This window comes from Cyclospora cayetanensis, unplaced genomic scaffold (assembly GCF_002999335.1).
Source record: "Cyclospora cayetanensis isolate NF1_C8 unplaced genomic scaffold, CcayRef3 CcayRef3_contig_309, whole genome shotgun sequence".
NCBI lineage: Eukaryota > Apicomplexa > Conoidasida > Eucoccidiorida > Eimeriidae > Cyclospora > Cyclospora cayetanensis.
Genome location: NW_020312269.1, coordinates 1 through 23073, shown reverse-complemented (window position 1 = coordinate 23073; position 23073 = coordinate 1). Strand labels below are relative to the sequence as shown.

General features: G+C 47.5%; 2 protein-coding genes and 1 pseudogene across 2 annotated transcripts; all 3 read left to right on the top strand.

The window, feature by feature from the left end:
- The first annotated feature begins 9965 nt into the window (after positions 1-9965).
- On the top strand, positions 9966-11399 carry LOC113146448. Its single transcript, XM_026333826.1, is given in 3 exon segments — positions 9966-10080; positions 10335-10496; positions 11107-11399. Coding segments are annotated over 3 exon segments (570 nt in total).
- A 144-nt stretch (positions 11400-11543) lies between these two features.
- On the top strand, positions 11544-12126 carry LOC113146447 (annotated as a pseudogene).
- A 1071-nt stretch (positions 12127-13197) lies between these two features.
- LOC113146446 lies at positions 13198-14340 on the top strand. The gene is made up of 4 exons (XM_026333825.1): positions 13198-13300; positions 13441-13649; positions 13781-13962; positions 14172-14340. The coding sequence occupies exons 1-4, from the start codon at positions 13198-13200 to the stop codon at positions 14338-14340; spliced, it is 663 nt and encodes a 220-aa protein (XP_026189610.1).
- The last annotated feature ends 8733 nt before the right edge of the window (positions 14341-23073 follow it).

Below are 23073 nucleotides of genomic sequence, written 5' to 3'. Positions count from 1 at the left end.
CCTAGCTTCTGTGCTGCAGTGGAATGGCTAGCACTGTTGTTATGTGCAGTCGCACTGGGAGGAGTAGGCTAAGTGCTGCACTTAAAGGGTGTTTCACGTGGATGCCCATATATTCTCTATTGCAGTGGCCGAAGCTGAAAGCGACAATTGGAGGACCGAGCGGCATCGTTGTTCAGGAGAGCCTAAGCACCTTTGAGTGGCTCTAGTTCTTCCATGTTTCGCTGTTGTACTGAATGCAGCCTTTGCGCTGATGATGCGCATTTGCTAATGCCGGTCTGCGACGGCGGTTTTCAGGAAGTGGGTTGTGCATGCCAAGTGCGGTTTGGGTGTGGAGGCGGATAAGCATCCAATGTGTCGTACGTGTTGTTTGGTACCACTGGTCCCCTATACATGTACTGCGGAGTTTTATTGGAGACTCGCAGGCGTCCGTGCGTTTAGGCGACTTTGGGAGGACGATGCTGAGTTGGGAGGTGGTCTGGAAGCCAGTGGCAGTAGGGCTCCTGTGCTCAAATCTGCGTTGGTGTCGTCGTGTCATATTGCATGTGGTCAAAGCAACAATGCCAATAGCAGCAATAGAACCGCTTATGTGAGTAAGGGGCTATGCCGAGTCGGTGGTTTATAAGATGCGGTGCTTGTTTCATGGCATGTGTGTGGAGAAGTGGTTAGTTTTTTCTAGCATATGGAATGTTCATGCGAGCATGGCTATTAGACTAGAGTGGTTCTAGCACGAGCACATTGCCTAGCACTTGGCGTCGCTTTGATGCGGAATTGATCTGGAGGCTGGTGAACATTTGGACGCTGCATGACTCAGGCAGTGTCCAATATGCATCTAAAGGTGTGGGGTGTAGAATGTGCATTTTGCTGCAGATAATGCATGTAGGCTGAGTGGCAGCACCTAGCTTCTGTGCTGCAGTGGAATGGCTAGCACTGTTGTTATGTGCAGTCGCACTGGGAGGAGTAGGCTAAGTGCTGCACTTAAAGGGTGTTTCACGTGGATGCCCATATATTCTCTATTGCAGTGTCGGAAGCTGAAAGCGACAATTGGAGGACCGAACGGCATCGTTGTTCAGGAGAGCATAAGCACCTTTGCGTGGCTGTAATTCTTACGTGTTTCACTGTTGTAAGTAAGGCAGGCTTTGCGCTGATGATCCGCATTTGGTGATGCCGGTCGGCGTTGGCGGTTTTCAGGAAGTGGGTTGTGCAAGCCAAGTGCGGTTTGGGTGTTGGAGCGGATAAGCAGGCAATGCGTCGTAGGTGTTGTTTGGTACCACTGGTGTACTAGAGATGTGATGCGGAGTGTTATTGGAGACTCGCAGGCGTCCGTGCGTTTAGGCGACTTTGGGAGGACGATGCTGAGTTGGGAGGTGGTCTGGGAGCCAGTGGCAGTAGGGCTCCTGTGCTCAAATCTGCGTTGGTGTGGTCGTGTCGTGTTGTATGTGCTCAAAGCAACAATATCAATAGCACCAATAGAGCCGCTTATGTGAGTAAGGGGCTATGCTGAATTGGTGTTTTACAAGATGCGGTGCTTGTTGCATGGCATGTGTTCGGAGAAGTGGATGGTCGTTTCCAGCGTATGGAATGTTTATGCAAGCATGGCCATAAAACGAGAGTGTTTGTAGCACGAACACACAGGCTAGCACTTGGCGTCGCGTTGACGCGGAATTGATCTGGAAGCTGGCAAACATTTGGGCGCTGCATGACTCAGACAGTGCGCTCTTTGCATTCAAAGGTGTGGGGTGTAGAATGTGCATTTTCCTGCAGATAATGCATGTAGGCTGATGCCAGCACCTAGCTTCTGTGCTGCAGTGGGATGGCTAGCACTGCTGCTGTGTGCAGCCTTACGGGGAGGAGTAGGCTGAGTGCTGCACTTAAAGGGTGTTTCATTTGGATGCTCATATATTATCTATTGCGGCGGCTGAAGCTGAAAGTGACAATTGGAGGACCGAGCCGGATCCTTTGCCAGGAGAGGCTGCGCGCCTTCGAGTAGCTGGAGTTCGTCCATATTTCGCCGTAGTCTATTGTGCTACATATGGGCTGATGGTTTGCGCGAGCTCATGCCTCTCTGCGTTGGCGCTTTTCAGCAAGTGGGTTGTGCAAGCCATGTGCGGTCCGGGTGTGGGTGCGCAGAAGCCCGCAGTGTGTACTCGGTGTCGTTTGGGACCACGGGCGCGTCAGGTTTGTGCTCCTGGTTTTTTCGGTCAAGTCACGCAGCCGTCAGTATGTGTTATACGATTTGAGTAGGATGCTGCTCAGCTGGCGGTGGGTGTGATAGCCACTGAAGGGTGCGGGTCTTCTGAGTAGAGCTGTGTAGGTGTTGTCTTGTCGCATTGCATGTGCTCAGAGAAAGAATATCCTGACTGTACATTGCATTAAATATGCGATTATGGAGCCAAGCGAAGTGGTGCTTTGTTAGATGTGGGATATTTTTTTTGGGTTCGATTTTGTAGCAGTCCTCATTTTTTTAGCGTATGGAGTTTCGATGCGCGTTTTCCATAGCAATGGAGTGGTTCTATCATGTCCACATGGTCTAGTGCCCACGCGTCCACGCTGAATCGATTTGGGGGCTGTCAAGCATTTGCAGGGTGCATGAGTTGTTTGGGTAAACATAGGTCCTCAAAATGTGTAACTACATTCTTGGAACTGTTCTGAGCAGCATCAGTTGCCTTTATGGTGGCTAGGCATACGTTATTACCTTTTAATTCGTCTGGCTCCGTCACGATGAGGTGAATAACTTCTTGCACTTATATGTTGCGGTTTCGTTTCATATTGTCGCTCTAGCTGGAGTGTAAGAGAATTGCGTGCTCTTTAGTGGACTCAACGAATTCCAAAGTGTGCCGCAGCTGCAGCTGCTGTCAGCAGCTTTTCTACGTGTATTCAGCCTGCCAACAATTCTTTTGCCCAGTTATGTTCGGACATAATGTAGCGGACGACCGTCAAAGGAATGGGCTCCGAGATGCATGGCATGAAACATGGTATCCTTTTGCTAATTCTGTGCAGGAACATAGTATCAGAAATCATTGCTGTATTGGTGTGCTATTTACTCACCTCTTCCAACTTGCTCGTGTTGTGCACAGTTCAGGACGGCCTACTGTGGGCTAATCTGTCGCTTGTGCAGGATCCTGATGACAGTTTGTTTGCACTGCGTCTGGTCATGAGCTGAAGCCATGCGCGAATCTGCGTAACATGTAGACGTGGTGTTATCGAATGCTGTTGCAACTAGCTGCTTCTGACCCAGTGAGCTTTTTGGACAGGAGGCTTTATTCTCGGTGGGCAATCTGAAGCCTCAGCGCACGCAGGCCCCATGCGCATCTTTTCAAAAGCAGCAAAGGTACACAAACTCATGAGTACGCGTTGGTGCAGGATGGCTAGAAACTCCCGAGAATAGTTTGAAGTACAAGCCTATTCGGGGGCATGGAGTGAGGGACCCTACGTGAAAAGCCGTCGGTAGCATCTAATTGGGCATGGGTCACACCTTGTATGCATAGGCATTTGTCACCACTTGAGATTCCGTTGTTGGTGCCCAGCAGCGTTCGGTTGGCACAACGTCAAATGCTAAACACATTGTAGACTCTCCGCGAAGTGTATTGGCAAGAACTGTCAACGTGACATGCAAGATCAATGCACGCGTGCGAAGAACAGCATGTACTCTAGCGTCAAACCAGGCCAGAAGATTCGAGCATTATGGAGCCGCTGCAGTTTTCCACATTTTGTTGTTAGCTTTGATGCGGGATATGTGGTCATGTCGCGCTGTCGCTCACGCGCGGCTGCGTTAAGGCGATCCACAGAGTGAGGCAGCGCTTACAAAGCACGGTTTTGGTGCGGGTAGGCGGCAGCAACTATTGTGTAATGGATGTTGTATGGCTCCACTGCGGCTTGCATTTGTGGTTTGGAGTATGGGTGCAATGGAGTAAGAGCGTTTTCTCTAATTCCTGTAGGATTTGCTGTTCTTCGTCGGTTTTTGCGTGCAGCAGAAAACACGAAGTAGCAGATGTGTCACAGTTGATAGTGGTGGTGCTGATTTTAATGTTGACACGCGTGCGTTTGTGCAGACGTGTACACCACACCTGTGCTGTATTTCGGGTTTTCCTTTTGAGTTTGGGCCTTGCGTTGAATGCATGAATGTGGCATGAAGACGACTGATGTGCCTGCGGACGTAGCTTTGCTTTGTGGTTTTTGTTTGAAGATAGTCCCAGTTGTTTCGCAGTCTACAAGCTTTGTGTGTGCATACTTTATACATTGAGCCCCTAAACACAATGTGTAATGGTGTGGCTGCACCGTTGGTGTGATTGCAGCTTACACCTGAAACAATTGAGCCTGCCCTAGATTCAAGGTGAAGGTGCGTGCGCGTCTATAGATTGCATGGCCAGGAACCAGTGTCTCTAGTTAGAATACCTCTTAGACGACTCAGAGAGGCTGCGATAGGTATATTGAAGCTAGCACATATGTTAGCAGCACGAATGTATATTTATACCGTTCAGTGAAGTTTTATTTCGAATAAATATCTTTTGACGTGTTACGAAAACCAAACGCAACGGGATACGAATGTAGGATTTTTGTGTTTTGTGAGCTACTGCTTCACACTGTATGCATAGGTCTGGGTGAAGTTTTTGCGTCAGCCCGTGTCATGTGTTGTGGTATTTTAGTATGAGGCACCGACTGCGTGCAAATGCGGATATTCCTCGCATGCGAGTGCTCAAAATGTATACAGGGCTTTGAGATGTATATCATGATTAGCCTCATTGAGCTGGGAGGCTTCCATTTTTACACTTATGCGCAACACCAGAGGGGCTTTGACACACCTCAGCAATGAGGCCTTGCTTCAAAGCATCAGTAACGCGTTGCAATGTAGGTGTGTACAGGTCTCTTATAGTTTAGGGCTGTAACGATATCTTGAAATGTGAATGTAGGAGCAGACGGCAGAAGAATTGCAGGAAAAAAATGTCCGCCGGTGCTGTAAATTTATGGTAAACGGCAGGTTTGCAAAGAGTACAGATTTTCTGAGTAGTTTATAGTTCGCCCACCAGAGGGACATCTGATGTAAGTGAGCTTGAGAGGACTGAAGCAGTGATTGATCAGAGTGGAACAGTGATGTTAACAAGAGCAGTAATGATGTGTGATGTGACGGTGGAGCTATGACAGTGACAGGTGCAATCAATCATTCATGCAGAAGTAGTTACAGCTAGGAAGGCCTGCCCATTGTTGCTTGCATCAGCAGAGGTTCATGTGCTACCGAGGTTAAGCATATCTTCCGAGGTCACACTAGAATTCTACAGGGCGGCTCTTCTACTTTTGGTAAGCATACTATCCTACCTGGTGAATTCGCAGGCCTTTTCCCTAACTGTACAATTTTCTCCAGTGCATGTTTTGGCCCCAGTAACACAGTTAAGGACTGCCGAAAACCTTCAAGCTGAGCGCCTGTTCTCACTCAAAGCTAGAGATCAGAACAAGATGGTTGGAAACTTATCCCTATCATTCGCTTGGCTCTACGACGGGCAGAGCTTCAGCTGTTGGGCCACGACCAGCTCGCGCACCAGTGTACGCCTACTTGCCTCTTTATCAGGCAATAAGCTTTACTGCATATGTCCTGCGGCTCCGACGAGTCCCAGGTTTATTCATGATTCGAGGAGGGTCGTCTCGATCACAGTACGAACACGTGGATTTAGATTGTTTGTGGAGCATCTGCAAAGGCCTGTCAGCGACTCACAGCGTCTAGAAGCATTCCACAGGCATTATTGCATGAAGTGTTTGCTTGTAGCTCGCCCGTACGTCAGCAGACTCATGGACCTTTCAGTCCTTGCTATGACGCTCATACAGCATCACCTGTATTCAGTTTCAATACTTTATGCCTACTGAAATGACACATTACCCGTAGAATGGAGAATCAAGACTATGCTTGCATAAGCCTCTGCAAACAGATACAAAATAAGGCTTTTATCATTCATTTTCCTTATTATCCGGATCAGCACATGCGACCATGTGGTTTTTCAAGCATACAGACTGCGAGCCGCTGTAATTTAGATAGATATATCTTTCGTGCACATTCCATGTAGGACACACCGATTACAATATTGATTGGGAGAACACCACTTAAGAAGATGCAATGTCGCTTGCTATTTTGCATACTTTACAGTGGTACCGCAACGCTGTGGATCTATGAATCGAGCCGCAAGAGGGCCATACGCTTGTTGGTTTGCTCTAACGTGTAAGCACATTGCTGAGCGCAAGTGATTGGCTCCTCCACTGGTGTGATGTACGTGTGTGCCATTGTCACCCTACGAATTTAGTTACCTTGTCGATTTCCAGGTCTTATTGAGGCTTGAGAGCTTGACCAATTGTGCGTTCATGACACTCAGGAGCAAATGAATATGATTGCTTGCACCAAACCTGATGTTCCAGCACGTTGGAGGTGCGCTTAGCGTTGCTGGTGAGCGTCCAGCACCCTGCCAGCATCAACCATTTGTTGACGACATAGTATTTTGCGTGGCACTTTGCTGACAAATGGCGGAGCAAGTCAGCGCCACCCCCACTGACAAAAAAGGCGCCAAATGGGGATCTCACCATGCACGGGTCCGATTAGTATGCAATCAGCTTCAAGGAAAAAGGCATTGTAGCAGTATTATCGGAGAGCATCAGACCCTACGGTTATAATGCATCGCGCTGGTATTTTTGAAGGTAAGCATGATTGGGAAAGGCTAAGCATACGCCGCTGAAGGCTTTGTGGCCTTCCAAAAAACCGCAGATATTCCGTGCTGATGGCGCGTATAGCGGCTGCATCTGCAACCGTGCTGCTTGATTATACAGGCATCATATTTTATGCAAATGATGCATACATCTATTTGCCTGTGGAAAAAGGAATTAAAAGTGCACTGGACGACCTTGCTTGTTTCACAGTATCTGCGGACTAAATGTGTGAAATTGTGAAGCAGGTGGTGCTTGGATGCAGAGCCCGTTGTGCGCAGATGTGCGTACACCAGCAAGTCTGCTTATCAGTAGTGCTTTGCAAACCTCAAGGCAAGCGCGCAAAATGTATATACATTCTTGTGCGCATCATATTTATTTACTTAGTAGACAAGCTTTTGCTAGGACCACGCCTTCTGTGCTCTCTAATTTTGCGTCTCTGATGTAATAAGGAGAAATTATCAGTATTGTAAAAATCTCATGCTGCTTGCTCTGAAAGAGCACGTTTTCTGTGTATTCATAAAAGGGGCCGATGGATCGTCACAGGGACAGCAGGAAATGCATTCGCCGCCTTGAGTTGGAACTGGCAACAGTTGATTTCACGGCGAGTCAAGGAGCCCATCCTTTATATTTGCGTATTCGCGACCTTCACATTTGAAAGTGCTGTGGGCACAGTGAGTGCGTTCACATGTTGCCTTGGCGTGGTGCATCGTCCCTGAGTCCTGGTGGTTCGATTTAAATTTGTGATTTTCATACTCACGTAACTGTGTTCTGAAAATTTTCGTATACCAGTAACACCCTGCAGGCCTTGTTTCGTTGTACTGCAATAGATCATATTATACAGTGCTTAACTGCACGACCAATCCGCTTTAGAACCCCACAGAACAATCGAGTGGTTCCTGATCAAAGTACCAGCAGTGCGCCTATCTGAAACTGCAAACAGTGGTCCATGGCTGGCTCAGTGGGTTCCAAAAGCGTAGATTAACAAGCGATTGCCTTTACTGTACATACATGACGGCCCCTAAAGGCTTCTGCTCATGTAGAAATGCCTGATTGAAATGAGCGTATCATGAGCAACAAATGCACCTACTAACATCCGTAGGAGCGTAAGAGGTATGTACAATGTGGTCAACAATACAGGGATGGGAAGCGCAAGCAAACGGAGAATTTTCATGACGAGGATATTAAGCAGCCTTGCCGAAACTTATGGCTCTTGCCATGCACTGTAGCCCTCTTTAGTAAAGCATTAACGTCACGTGATTAAGGGCAATAAGTAGATGTTTTCATTTTCAAAAACACAGCAAAAAAATAAATAACCACTAAAGAAATTCCCTGTAGTGCTCGGTGACTGTGCTGTGGCAGCATTCAGAACTGAGTCTCTTCTAGTCCGCTTCCCAGTTTCGTCGCAAAATTCTCATATCTAACGCATCGATTGATGAAAGTTGACAAGTTAGTCAGCGGCAGAAGCGGGTGCTTGCCTTGGCAATTTCTACCTAGATCTGAGGGGATATATGTGAAGTGCTGGTTGTTGGTATTGTAGAGCATTAAGCTTTGGTTTTCAGTTCCAAAGTCTCACTTTTTTGACAAGCGATTTAGCACTGCTATTGCGGTAATGCAGTGCAGTTCACTCTTTGATACTCTGTCGTGACCGGACGCTTGAAGAGAGATGCCTCCCGCCTTCGATTTTCGATGCCGTCGTCAAGACGTCTTGCCGTGTTTGGCAGGTGGTGAGTTGAACTCGACAATACGTATCAACACCCTGTTATGAGCGTTGCTTTTTGGCTTAATGGGCCTAGACTGCACGAGTTTGACTGCGTTTTTGTACAGCGCACGCTGTCCCATATAATATCTCTGCTTCACCCTCTGCCTCTGGCGCTTTCGAGTCTTGATCACAGTGGCCGCAAGAGGGGTCAGAGCTTTTGTATTGTCCATTACCGCACCGCTAGAAGAGTAAGCACGGGATTTACAAAACCGTATAGGGATGATGTCAAATTGTTTAAATAAGCTAACAAAATTTTCTTTCGTAAGGTCCATACCGCTGGAAAACCGGTGTCCACTATTAACTGATTTTATTGCATGCTTTTAGTAGGATCAATTGAACGTCATTGCCCACTCACAGGTGGTGAAAGTCATTGCCCACTCACAGGTGGAAATAGCGGGTCTACAGAGGCAATATGTTGAGATGAGAGCAAATGCAATGAGTCCGTTCCCTTGTCAGTCTCTCGTACACGAAGACGGAAGTGGTATGCAGGATTTCTTGAACATGAAAGCGACATAGCTTCTAGAGGGAGAAACCAAAGTTACGTAGTGAGGCGCTGAAAGCACATAAAGCTTCTTGCATTGCACTATTGGCTAGTCCTGGGAATGCCGGGGCAAATTTGGAGGATTGAAAAGTTCCCCTAAGAAAACGCGCCTTGAGGCACTTTCGTAAGAATAGACGGGGTGAGGCTTCAACTGGCAAAAAAACAAGGTAGATCATGATAAATACTTTGTGGGGATTTTACAGCTTGTTTACTAGGGCATTGTGTCACAGTCCGAAGATGCCCTTGGCGAATACTTAGCCAACCTGCTAGACGAAACACAAAATGAACGACACAGAGCGATCCTTGATTGACAGGACGCTGAAACTACGTTTTGAAGCTCAAAGACCCTTGGGACCATTTATGCACAGAGTGCCGCAAATACTGCCATTACATAGGAGGTGTGCAACACCAGAGTCAACAGGGGAACCCGTAAAGACGAGCGAGTACCCAACGACACTACACTCAATGTTTTTAGCGGGATAGGCGGGCAAGCCTCGACAGAAGAAGATCAAAGAGAGCGGGCCGATGAGGCCGCTTTTACGCAATGATGCAGGACAGCTGGAAAAGACTGATCGCTGCGGATTCGCGCTTAGTGGATGTTCGGGAAGTTGTGCCGCCATCATAGAGGCAAGGACTATGATGGCGCCGAATGTTCGAAGGCACTTGGGCGTGAGCCATCAACGGATGAGCCACTCATCAAGGCACCATTTAGTGCAAACGAAAAACAAAAGCCTTCAAATTGTCGAGCACTGAAGTAATGGGTGACACAAGTACGAGGAACAACCATGCTGCTCATGGATTAATATGTTCCGTCACCAACGGACCCAACACCACTCTAGTCTTGCCAGATTGAAGGCAACGTCTCTGTTCTCAGAAGATGGACCGAGAAGGAACCAGGGAGACCAAAGCAGAAATGCCACTGGGATGTCAAAATAAATTGTGTTTATTGGAGTATGATGAGCCGAAGGTTGGCCATAGAGGACTATGGGCGATGGACGCATAGATGGAAATACGTCAGAGACCAAATCAGGCCATCGTGATAGCGGGGATCGCTACACAGTATTCGAGGGCGAGGAAGAGCAGACGGTGGCCTGGGAACGTCATTGACGCTTGTGAGCTACTGTGTGTTACTGGGCGCACAGCAGAGTTGTTTCTCGGCATAGTGGAGCACAAGCATGAAGCGCTGTAATACAAGCGAGTATCCAGATGCCTGATTAGCCCGCCTCTGGTGCAGCGTCTGGTCTTGGATGTCGGCTTCCCACGTCACCAGGGTGACTGTAACCCGGCTAGCAGGCAAAGGTCGCAAATAAACCTCATTGTTACGCGGCCATCTACGTGGTGAGGCATATTAAGGCGAATACCTGGTAGGTCCTCTTCCGTGTGACATTATTGTGAGGCTAGGCTGGCTTAGCAGATATCGGGTATCATGGTATTTTCGGTCGGATACGCTGCGTAGAGATATGGACACCCACTGCTCTGACCTGCCAATACTGCCGCGAGAGGGGTTCGCTGGAGGTGCGTGACCTCACCTCCAGGGCTTACTCAGCAACTACAGCAAACCAGGCATACGATGCCTTTGCCCAAAGAGCTACTCTCATGTCGATGGCGGAGGCAGTAGTTTTACCGTGACCACCTGCTAAGCGCTACAAGTCATACCGCAAGCCGAAGTGCGCGTTCCTATCACAAGCCGCACTGCAGCAGACGACCATCAGCACTGCAAAGCTCTAGTTGGCATTGCAGAGCCTGGATCCTCTTCTTACGATACCTGTTCTTGTGATACACACGGCGGATTCGCTTCCTAAAGCCCTACAGGAGTTTTTGTTGTGTATGTTCGTTAAGCATTAGCGTACTCTTGGTCCGACAGTCGTAACTTACGTACCCCCGCACTATACTGGCGGAGGGCGAGGCCAACAAAGCGTCTGTGTGACCTAGTGCACTGTTGAAATACTTTTATCTGGATGTTCGAGATTAGTTAGGTTAAGCTTACAAACCGCCGCCGAGGGGCTGTTACTCCGTCGAGCCAAAGGACGTCATTTTTCCAGTTGCCGTGCAAGGGGGCTGCCTCCCAAGCGTCCTGTTGATCACCAAGTATAATATGTACCGGCGAGACTACGAATTTCCCTAGTGATAAACCCGGACTCCACAGTGCGATTGCTACACGCTACCCTCGAAGTACTGGGCACCGCCCGAAACTTTTCAACGCTTTCCTTAGGAGCCGGTCTTTGCCAGATAAGGTTTGCACCCAAAGCGGACAGGTAGCAGACTGTTTTCTGTGGAGTAATGGGTCTCTTTGAATTTAAGCTGATGTCGTTCGGTATCCAAGATGCGCGCGCCTTATCAAAGACCAATATCAATGCTTTTCTCCAAATTGTGTTGGCCCAAGGAACAGTTGGCTATTTTGACGACATTCGTATATAGAGTCTGGACCTGGTCTCTCAGGTGCAGTTGTTATGGCTATTGCTGAGCACCTAATAATATCTCTGCACTACGAGTTCAGAACTTACAAGGTACCACGGCAGGAGTTCGAGTACTTTGGCTACTCCATCGGCGGGCCGGGAGTTAATGGTTCAGCTGAAGACAAGATGCAATTCCAATCTGTTCAGAGCTACCTCCGCACGAGACGCAGGTGCAACAGTCCTTCGCGACTGCCAAGCATGGCGCATATTCGTGGTGCCCGAGTTCGCCGACGTGGCATGGCCGCTCGAAACACATGACACTACCTGGACTCCACCGCATACTTTCGCGGTGAAGCAAATCGAAACGCGGCTAGTCGAATCTACGGTTTGCCCATTTTCCCGACTCCACCAGACCTAAAGACCTTTATGCTGCTGCATCAGGCTATGCCTGAGGCTCAGTATTGGAACGCGACAACAACCGAGCGCTATCTGAGCCAGATCACGAACTTTTTACTGCAGAAGTACTCCATATCCACCCAAGAGGCTCACACGTCGGTTAATGCTTTGAATACGTGGGGATACGTACTCCTCTGTGCAACGGCTTACCCCACACAACTCACCAGGAGTTGACCTACTTCTAGCAGTCAACCACCTCTGATCCACAGCGAAAACACATGGGCCATTGGCTTGATTTTCTGAACGAATTTTAGAATCTCATGATCAACTATCTGAAAGGCACGCGCTACTAGACTGTGGACGTTCTCGCTGGCCATCCGCAATTTGAGTGGTGGAGATGCCGTGCACCTGCTCGTCACTGCTTGCATCACTTTCTATGGGTGGATGACCGCCATTACTGCAGCCCCTGATGCACCAGAACAGCAGCACGGGAATCAGGGCGGTCAGGCAGCTATTGTGGGGATGCCAGCTTACGCAGGGGGTCAAGCGGTCCCCTATAAAGCTCCCCCATCCCAATCGTCCCCTGAGCCAGTGTCACGAAGCGAGGCACCAGAGCGGGAGCCCAATGTGCCCTCCTGCACCGGAGTGTTCAACGTCAGGGTCGTGATCGCTCAACATCGGTTAAAGTCAGACCTTGAGCCGCGAAACCTTCCTTCCTTTGTCCCCTGATGATGGCCCCAGACGAGCTCAAGCTTAAGCTCCTTAATCCAAGTGGCCCGACCTCATCGAACCTTCCGAAGTAGTGGAGTGGCACGAAGGCGAAGGGGGTCATTCTTACTTCAAAGCCAGCAAAAAAAGCGCTTTTTCTCATCACTCATTCTCTGCGCATTTGCATACTTGACATGGGGCGCATTCGTGTCCCTGCGCTACCTAGGTTTTATATGTTGTTCGGAGCCATGACCACGTCATTACCTGCCAACGCCTTTCTTGCAAACGATGTAGTCACGATAAGCTACATTTTATCACAGATCTTCCTTTCGCAATGCGCGGTACTATGCGAACTCATTTTAATGCCTATGGAGTGTGCCATGGCGAGCCCGCAAGGTACTTATTCAGAGGCCAGGCAGCTTGCATCAGCCATCCCTCATTGCTTTCAAACGATTCAGTCACGTCAAGCTATATTTTATCACGGATTCCTTTTCTACTATGACAACAACAGTTCACCGTCCGCTTAGTACACGCACTTACTCGACGACGCAGTTCACATTGACTACCGAAGCTAGTACAAAACCGGATATGGTTCAATTGGTTGCATCACGCCTACTTTGATACCGTGGAGTTTAACAATCCTTCTTTTTGATCGGGGCCTAAGGTGTCACTCTGACAATCGGGAGCGTCTATGCCAGGCTTTGAAGTTTAAGCGGATGGTGGCATCCGCACATTGCCTTCAAAGGGACGGTGAACAGAATGCATGGACAGATGCTGCGGAGTTCGATTCCTCAATCCGATGGGCTCGAGTGTCAGATCGTGCCTCTCGCTCCTGCACTTGCATAGAGCACCACCGGTTACCAGTGAGTACCATACTACTCCATCAGCAACCGGCCTGCTTGAGAGCGTCGCGCCAAAACTTACCCCCTATGACCAGGTTCAACAGAAAAATGTGTGAGCCGACCTAAAGTCGTATATTTTAGACAAAAGACAGCAAACGTTTCGAGCTGATTCCGAGCTACGGGAAGTTGAGTTTACTGTTGGTGGCGAAGCGTGGATTAGTACCCGCAATCTCCCGGATGTGTCCATCTGCTCTAAGCTTGGGCACCGTTACTGCGGACCAATTTTGATAGTCTATCAGGTTCGCAAGGTTGCCGACAGCGGTGCCGTGCCTCCCTGACGCAAGCGCCACAATGTTCTCACGCATCGCCACGCATTAGAGCTCGATTATGCAATATTCATGAGACGTTTCAAGAGCCAGCGGTCGGTCACCTCTACATCCGGGACACCACCAGGCAGGCATCAGCCACCTACGGAGTGGACTACACTGTGACAGATAAGAGTGAGGGTGACTCCCTTTTGTATCTCCTTAGAGAACGCGGCAAGCCAGAGGACCACGCCACCTGGAAGCAGACTCAGCCTTACAAATTGCCGGCTTCCCTCCTCGCCTGGCAGCGTAACAACTCAAGCGACCCCGACAGGTAGCAGCCGGCTCTGCCAGCCTCTTAGAGGTGACGGTTACGGGAGGAGAGCAAGCGGCTCACTGACAGAAGCCGCTTCAGGAACCTACCAAAAATTTTAAGGCGAGCAGGCTGTTAAGGCATAACTAACTTGGACGGCAGCTGGAGAGGCAAGCGTCAGGAACTCACAATGATTCCTGAAAGATACACGAGGGACGACACCCTTGAAGAAAACTTGCAGTTGACCCCGCTGATAGAGCACCCGACGGTCGCCAGGGGGCGAAGGCTGCTTGCAAGACGAATGAAAGTGTAGTGCAGAACAATACAGTAGCAAGGTTTGAGCAAAGAAATAAAGACATAAACGGATACTTCCAAACAGAAAAAGTGTCAAAAAATTAAACGTGACCCCTTGGCTGTAAGTGCGAGACGTGGCCTCTGTGGGGCGTAAACAAGAGACATAAAGTATTACGTCCAGGAGCCGGTCAAGTGGACTCCGAGGTCTATAGCTCGAACAGTGCTTTTCTCTTAAAAGGCATGAAATGCTTTACCGCTAAGTGCTCTCTCCATACCAATAACTTGGCTGCAGTAGTGTTCGCGTGCGCCCAGCAGATGTCGAATAAAATGCATCTCTACCCGACCGCTCATTCAGAATGTGAGCGCCCTTTCTCTGTAGCGTAGTACCCGCCAACGACAGTAGCCTTAAAACTTAAAATCTGCTTTCTTTTGAAGTGCTAATGGCAGGTGAGCTAACAGGAGATATCCTGCTGAACAGTGCAAGCTTTATAGAGTATAACAGTGCCATGGCTAAGTCTCAAGGCCATAGTTGGTGGCATAGCCATTCAGCACTGCAGACTGTTTTTCATCAGCTGCTTGAAAGATGTTACGTAGACATCAGCTTAGCTGCTCTACGCTCTGCATGTCGTGCGTTCACCACACTCAGCGAATGCAGCTGTGGGTTGCACAAAACGTGCAATGTATCTTTGTATATAGAATGCGCCGCAATTTCGCTGCTCTCCTTGTAGAGACACTACGAGCTTGGCGATCACTGGCACTGCAGTAAGGGAAGGGCCTCATTAACGCGTGCATCGAGTAGCTGCCCGTAAACATGGATGTATGTGGAGTAATCCAGTACAATGCCCCTTTCACTGTTTGGAAGCTTGGTGAGTGTATAAAGGTCTGAGCGCCAGATCTAATGAAAACTATAATATGCTCGACACCGAGCCAGATCTTCATGATTTAACAATTGGAATTCATCCAAAAACTGTTTCGGCACTAGCTCTCGGCGATCTGAAGGTGTGGTTGCGTGGTAGGTGGATGTTCGGCAGTAGAGGGTGCTTGTAACAGGTGTCCATATGGGCTTTTGAGCATTCCGCCCTGCTAGACGGTTTGCCGGCTCGTTGAAACAAACAAATATCTCCACGCACGAGTGGCATGTACGGATTCTGTCTCTATCATGCACCGCGTCTCATGTACCCGATAGTTCTTTTACCGTTCTGCTTCCAATTTGCATTCTCGGTGGCTTACCGTTTTCTTAAAAGCCACGCATCTGCCGGAAGATGTACAGGCAGCCAGCGTATCGTGAAAGGAGTACTGTTACGCATTCCAGGGCTGGGTTGGTAGGGTATGCCAATCGTAGGACGGCGTGAATTCAGTAAGAATTACTAACAGTTATTTTTGAGTTATTTGAGAGAAACTGCACTTGCAGCAGCTGCTCTACGGCGTGCAGGGGGTATGTCTATGAGACTCAGCAAAGGCAGCTAAGCACGAAACGAAAACTTGCAACGCGCCATTGTATCGGAAACGCTCAGCGAACTTGCATTTTGTGGCTTAGAGGCAGGCAATATCACGTTGGTGTTTGCTCCACTTGCGGAAGTGACGAGTACCGACCGCACTGCGTAGAGTGGACGCAGTGTTGATTGGGCGTGCGGCCTGTAGTTACGACAATGATCCTATTGTTTTAGCAAACGCACTCATTTAAGCAACTGAGATGTACGATTGGTTGACAGACCAGCGTACGCTGGCTGCAGTCTGATAGATCTATAGAATTTGCGGTGTTATGATCCATTTGCTGGCAGCGATTTGCGAGGCGAGCTCCGTAGAGGTGTAAAACAGCAATGGAGGGAGTGAAGGCAAAGGGAGTTAAAGTTTAAACGCAAGGGCTATGTCAAGTTTTTAAAGAGTAAGCAGAGCTGTCGACTGCTAAAGCGCTTGGTAAGGTGTTACAAAACCATTTAGGCGGCTATGGTGGCGCGCTTTTATGCCCAGAAGTTGCTGCAAGAGACCGAAATGTTTCTTGATGAGCAGGCGGGGCGGTAAATACCTTAAATATTTTGCTCTGTTGACCAGAACCACTGACAATTGATGACAATATTCAGGTGCTCATCAATTACGGGGTAGAAGATGAAATGTGAGACCCTTTTAAGATGGTGCATTCTGCTCCAGGGTGCACCATCACTATGGTAAGGAACTAGGAGACCACGAAGTCTAAGCATTCGGCGTCATTTCAAAATGTTCACTAGGTGACTTTGAAGAATTCTAGGGAGGTGCCTATGGAACTATCACTAACAGGCTGTGCTTCCCTCATACGTCAACATGCAGCTTTGCCCAGCACAAGAACATGCTATGCGTCTTTGTATGGAGACTTCTCAGCAGCACGTTTACGCGCCTAGGCCTCATGGGCTTGCTACACGTATCTTACGTAAGAAAACCATCAAACGCAGACATCGCAGCCTTCCGAAAATATATAACAGGCCTATATCTAGTTGTAAACCTTCGCGAGTTCTCTTTCGGGGGCTGCTTATGGGTAACAGGCCATCACGCAATTAATCGCGTAGATTCCTGCTCTAGAAGAGTAATTTCAGTATTAGCGCTACACAGATCAAGCAACCGACCGGCACCATATATCTGCATGCATTGTGTGATTCAGAAATCAGGTGACACAGAGAGCTGTGCAATCCTGAAAAGCAAAAGTCTTCATTTTGTGTAGCGGAGAGCCCCGACATCTGTAACCTTCTAGCAAGCATTCTCTTGAATAGACAAGTTTTCTTGCTTCTTCTCGAATTTTGTACGAGTGTGCGATAGACTACTGGCTTACACATTCAAATCAAGACATTTTTAATTCATGCCAAGGGGACTAATAACTCTGGTTAAAATAAGGGGTGGATATATGGACAGTCTCTTTTTGTCGATGGCGACACAGTCGGAGTGGCTCAATTGCGGAGCTCTTCTGGTTCAAAGAAAGAGGCCGTCTCTTGTATGGGATGCCCTGGTTTTGTCGTACTGGAAGGTCTCACGATTCGAACTCAGCAGCACATTTCTCTGGCTTATCCTAGTCACCTTGCAGCTAGGTAATGTAGTAGGAAATCGAATATTCCTAACTCCGTTCACCACATATACTATCGTAATGTATGCAAGATCTTGTGTACTACGTATAACTGTAGAACCACGATTTTCTTAATAATTCCCACATTGATATTTGACATAGGTGATAGGTTTTTGAGAGCCCCAAATGCAACGTGTTTCGTGGCTTCTCTAATTGGGAGTTATTGCTTGCACGTATATGTGCCTGATATGATTTATTGCTTTGGCGCAGTTAAGAACTCTTAAAAATGACAAGGATATATTTTCAAAAGTCATGCGTACAGTGTATGGTGCCAAGAGCGAACTGCAATAAATAAAAAAATTAACATCGGTCAGTAAAAATGCACCTGGTGTAATTCGTATCTAAGTGAAACATGCCACCATCCAAGGGAAATAATCTTAATTGCGCGGTTGACGGCAATTTTTGAGGTCGATGTGTTGCTAGTTTGCGAAGATACTGGCACCAAGCGTCGAAAAGAATTCGCGCCTGTTCTTAGTTGCAGCTGGACTTAATGAGGTCCCTCCACAGGAGCACCTGCGTGCAGGGCAATAGCCGATGATAAGACGATGGCATCACTGAATTGCTGAAGAACGAATGCTCAAAACACTTTGGTTGCACTCGTTCACAAAAAGTTCAAAGCAAATGCAGCAGATTGCGCAAGCTTGTGACATCTGGATTTGTCTATTTTTGATGTATATCTTCGCATTATAAGAAAGATATTTCCTTTAGAGTGATTCTTTGGAGTGCAGCGTGGCTTGTTTGCAGTTCATTTTCTCTAAATGATTAAAGGTGAGAACCGAGCTTTAATCAAATATTTTGGCAAATTCATGACGCTTGGATGAGATTAATTGAGCAGCGAAGAGGCTGTGCACGGAGTTTTAAAGTTATGGCGGGTGTATCAGGATACGCTGTGCCAGGGAGTGCTTCTGTCTGTTTTGCTGTACGGTACAGTTCTCGGTATGTGAATTCCTGCTTATCAAAAACTTGATGACTTTGCCTTTGACAGCATACGAAATAAACTATGTGCTAGTGCACAATTTTCATTTTGGAAGCTAGAGGACAAGCACTTTAACTGAAGGCAACCGATGCTTGGTGATTGTTCTCACTGCTGATTTCTGGGATCTCTCTTCATGCGTATCATGCTTTGATAAAGCCGCCTAGTGTGAGCTGTGCCTCTGAATTTGTCTCATGCACCTGATCACATTCCGCAGCGGTGCACAGGCCCTGTCACACACGCGATGCTCCGATGCACACATAAGTCAATTCCCTGCATTTTCAGAGTGCGTTAAAGCTGTACTTAACCTTCCTGACCTACACGTTTTGCAGGCGTTGCTACAACAACGCTTTTGAAAGGCTCGGAATGCTGCCAATTCCGGGTTGTAGGCACCGCATGATGTGAGCCACGCCTTGCCTCTAACATATTTAGTGTGTCGTCCCTACTAGACCTTGCCATTGTGCCATCTAAGCATTAACGCCTGAGTACCTACATAAACGACATGATACATTCACCTGCTCAAGCCACTGGGAGTTCGAGTAAAAACTAAGTAATTCCCGGACTACAGTACTACTACATTGCTCATTACTGGCATCGATTTGTGTGTGTGTGTGGCAGTGCATAGTGTTTCAAATCTATCCCTTCCCTGAAATCTTTGGTGGTGATTCCAAGGGAGTAGGTTTTGGGGCAAGGTGTTTCGGCCACTGGGATTGACCTATGGAGATTTAATAGCTGGAAATGTCTTATTTAGAAGTATGCTTTTGTTGTGTCATCCTTGGGCAAGGGCCACGCCAGTCCTCCTTGTATCGTTCCAACTTTATCGGATTGCATTCCCAAAGGAGGCCACCCTATGACCCCACGCTTGTTGTCGCTTGGCAAAGAAACACTCCCCCCCATCAGTAGTTGGTTGAAAATAAGTGAATTGCATGAAGTTTGGGAACATCAAGGACCAAGCCAGCATCCATTAAATTTAACTAGTAAAATGTGAGCACTAAAAGCATTACAATCCCAAGCGGCAGCCTAGGTTCGACTACAGACACTAATAGTCTGAGCCTGGTGGTTTCTTTTCTGGCTGCTTTGGGTGTATTATTTACTCGTAAGGGCTGTTGTTTTCAAGTAAGGCATTTGTGGAAACAGCTAAAGAGAAGAAACTTTTGTTCATAAAGGTATCAAACAACTGCCCATCAAGGCATCTATATGTAACCCTGTTTGCGGTTATGCTTACCTTCTGGCTCTGTCGCAAAGTTTTAACTGCGCATCCACCCCACCCCTAGCCTGTTGTTTAGAATCGTAAATTATCAGGAGGTTGCGTCTTCAGAAAATTCTCCACAAGGTCTTAGAGCTAGTTGGGCTTCTGCAGAATAATCGGTATTTTATGCCGTAGTCACGGCAAGTTCAAAATTTATTGTCGAAAGAGGCACTCGCACACTTTTCCCTGTCTTGCCTTACATTGCCGTCAGCTGCACACACAATAAAGTAAGCTAGTGTTAACTCTCTGATGTTAATCCATGTCACGTCCCTTCCTGACCTTTATCGTCTGTTTTTTTACTGGTCGGGTACAACCGACAGCGCATTCTGCCTTGCCCTTATTTATATTACACATAAAGGGTCATATCACATGTGTTTTAGCTCCGCATACCAAGGAGTAGCAGCCACAGTGAGTGCAAAAAGTAGCACATGTACGCAAGCGTTTCGCTGTAGATAAACCTCGTTGCCCCATTGCGAGAACAGCAATTCTGAATGTTTTCTTGTGTTCGATACCGTCCATTTTTCGACTGTGCGGCTGTGTTCGTTGAATGAGTGATGTTATTTAGCAGAGTATCTGATGCCTCTGTGGCGTTTCCTTCTATCATCTAACCTTGAGAGATAAGTGTATTTTTTCTAGTAGAGTATACAACTGTATCCATAGACGGTATGCAATGCAATATTCTTCTTATTACTCTTTTCGTCAACTGTGGCAGCTAGGACAACTGTACCGCCGTAATCATCCTTAAGGCATAAGAAAGGAGAACCGAGCTCTGCTGTTACTGTGGGTGCGTAAAGCATGTTTTACACCTAAGGGTTTTGTCGCTGTGTGTGCTTGCAAGCTGCGTGGGGCAGCTGTCTTTTGGATTGACAGCCCGGCGGGTTTGAGGCCTAATTGTTCTCCAGAATCAGAGAGCACTAAGGCTACTGTCTCGTGCAGGCTAAAAGGAAAAGTATATTGATTCGTTCAGTGACAGTTTTTGTAAATACATTGATAGGTCTCCTGGGAAGGGGTTGAAGGCTGTGCTGCAAGAAACGTGGCTCTTGGTTAACTTAGGAAGTCGCTGGATGAATGGGAGGACGAGCAATGATATAGAGATATAACAGACTCTTACATTTCGTCGATGTTTGCGGCTAAACCGATGTTGTTAGCGTGTTTATATGGTTTTTGTGACTAGTGCAATGAGTAGCTAGCTGATTCCGCCTGCTTTGCCCTGTTGGACTGCGACATCGTTGCTCAAGAGAGAAATGGGGATGGCCTCTAGTAATTTGCCGAGCTACATCAGATCTTCTGATATCTATGTTTCGATAAACAACGAGGTCTTGATACACACGCATAAATCAAATGGTCTGATTTAAGAGCGTGGGGGCAAGGAGAGCGTGGAATGTAGAGCACAGCGCCTGCAGTTATTGGTGACCTTCCTGCTAAAATGTCTGCTGAGTAGCGCCAAAGATGAAATGCGCTATAAAGCAATTGTGCGGGTTTCTATGATAGTCTCTGCGTCCTTGCTTTTCATATTAGATATTTTTATTTATGCTACGGTCACTACCAATTTAACTTGCTAATGAGGGAGCTTCCCCCAAACCGTTTGCGAGCCAGCATTGTCGTGATATCGAAAACTTCTTTTAGCGTACGCCGTGAAATGTTTCAAACACATCATTTTACCGTGAATTCAATCTATGTGCAGTATGTAAGATTTGCCTTGGCAGAGACTTTCTGAGACAGCCTGTTGGCTAGTAGGGGCAGTGTGGGTTTTTCGTGAAGGGCTGAAGGAAGCTGACCATTATCACCTCTAAGTTCCCTATGTGCTGTATTGGTGCCTATTGGATAAAGCAAGAATCATCATCCCCTTTGACGTGGGACTATGTCCGCCTACTGCAGGCCACAATGTAATATGCAGTCGCGTCGAAGCCTTAAACTTTGAAATTGTATGAAAATGGGATGGTTTCCTTGGCGGTTGGTAGAATAAAGACGAGTAAAGTTTTGGTACAGCTTTTGCATAACAACTTATGAGCTGATATCTCTAAGCATATACAAGTCAGCTACTGTTGAGTCATTGATAAGCTGACTGCTGTCCCCCGGTTTTCCTTCCGGCTAGCTGTGCTGTGAATGTCTGTTTATGCTTGGAGCTCGTGATTTGTGGTTTGAGCATCACGAATGCCATTTTTACTTTGCCGGCGTGCTCAGGTTCGAGTGGCATTGGGAAGCAAAGAAAACAAATTAAAACGTGTTGTTCTTCACAGATTTCAATGGCCTGCATTCTTCGCAGGAAAACTGGAGGCACATGACTTTGTACGCTTTTTAAAAGAAGGTATTTGGATGCTAGAAACGGAAGTGTAGGCATGTTCTCACTTTTTGGGAGTGGTGTGATCATTGGGGATGTAGCCGGTGGCGATAGTGCGGGCCTAAACGAATGGTGTAGATTAGCTTGAGAAATTACTGCAGATAAATTTGGGAGCTGAATGAGCAAAGGCAAAACTTACTTGAACGCGTGAGTTGGATATTTCGTGTTGAAAACAGGAAAGCATCAAGCGTTTCAGGGCCTATGTGCGAAAATAAGTGGGTACAACAAACTGTTGTCAGCCAATTAGGTGTACTGCGGGGAGGAAGGGAGTGTATTGCTCTGCATGGATAGTATTTTTTGTGCATTAAGATGCTGGTAGATGTACTGTGAAGGGACTAGGACCCTAACGCTACAAACATGCAATCCCCGGACACAATTTTAGTGATATAGGACTATGTGAGCAAAGGGTGGAGGAGTACTACTACGATGAAGCGTGCTGATGTTGGCAGATGTAAGTATGCACCGGAAAAGATGCGAAGTTATGCACCAGTATCGATCTTAAGTGATCAGAGGCCAGGAACACCCCTCCGTGCATAAACGTCAGCATAATGAAGATTTGGAAAAAGTCCTTTATTTGGACCAGCTGAAAACAAGAGTATGACAACTCTGTAGAGGCAGAACAAAACAACCGCGTTCCCTGAAACCACCCATAGAGTTCACGATAACCACAGATATTATAAGAACACCAAGGATGACCTTTGGAATGCAGATCTCGCATCTGCCTCCAAGTGATGTAGAAGAATTATGTTTAGGGTTTAGGGTTTAGGGTTTAGGGTTTAGGGTTTAGGGTTTAGGGTTTAGGGTTTAGGGTTTAGGGTTTTAGGGTTTAGGGTTTAGGGTTTAGGGTTTAGGGTTTCGGGATTAGGGTTTAGGGTTTCGGGTTGGGGGTGTAGGGTTTTGGGGTTGGGGTGTAGGGATGTAGGGGTTGGATGTGCAGTTGTGGGTTGAGTGATCATAGTGACTTGGGCTGATGTCTCGCGATCCGGTGTGATGCTATGTGGTGTGCGCTGTGGGCTTGCGCTGCACTTGTATCCGGTTATGTCGCTTCTATTGTCTATGCTCTACTCTTTCTGTTCGTCGGCTATGTGTATGTAGTATCGCAGTGTGGCTCTAGTTGATACGGGTTTGTGGGTGGTTGTTATTGTGGTGGTTGGGGGGGGGGGGGGGGTGGGTTGGGGTGGGTGTGG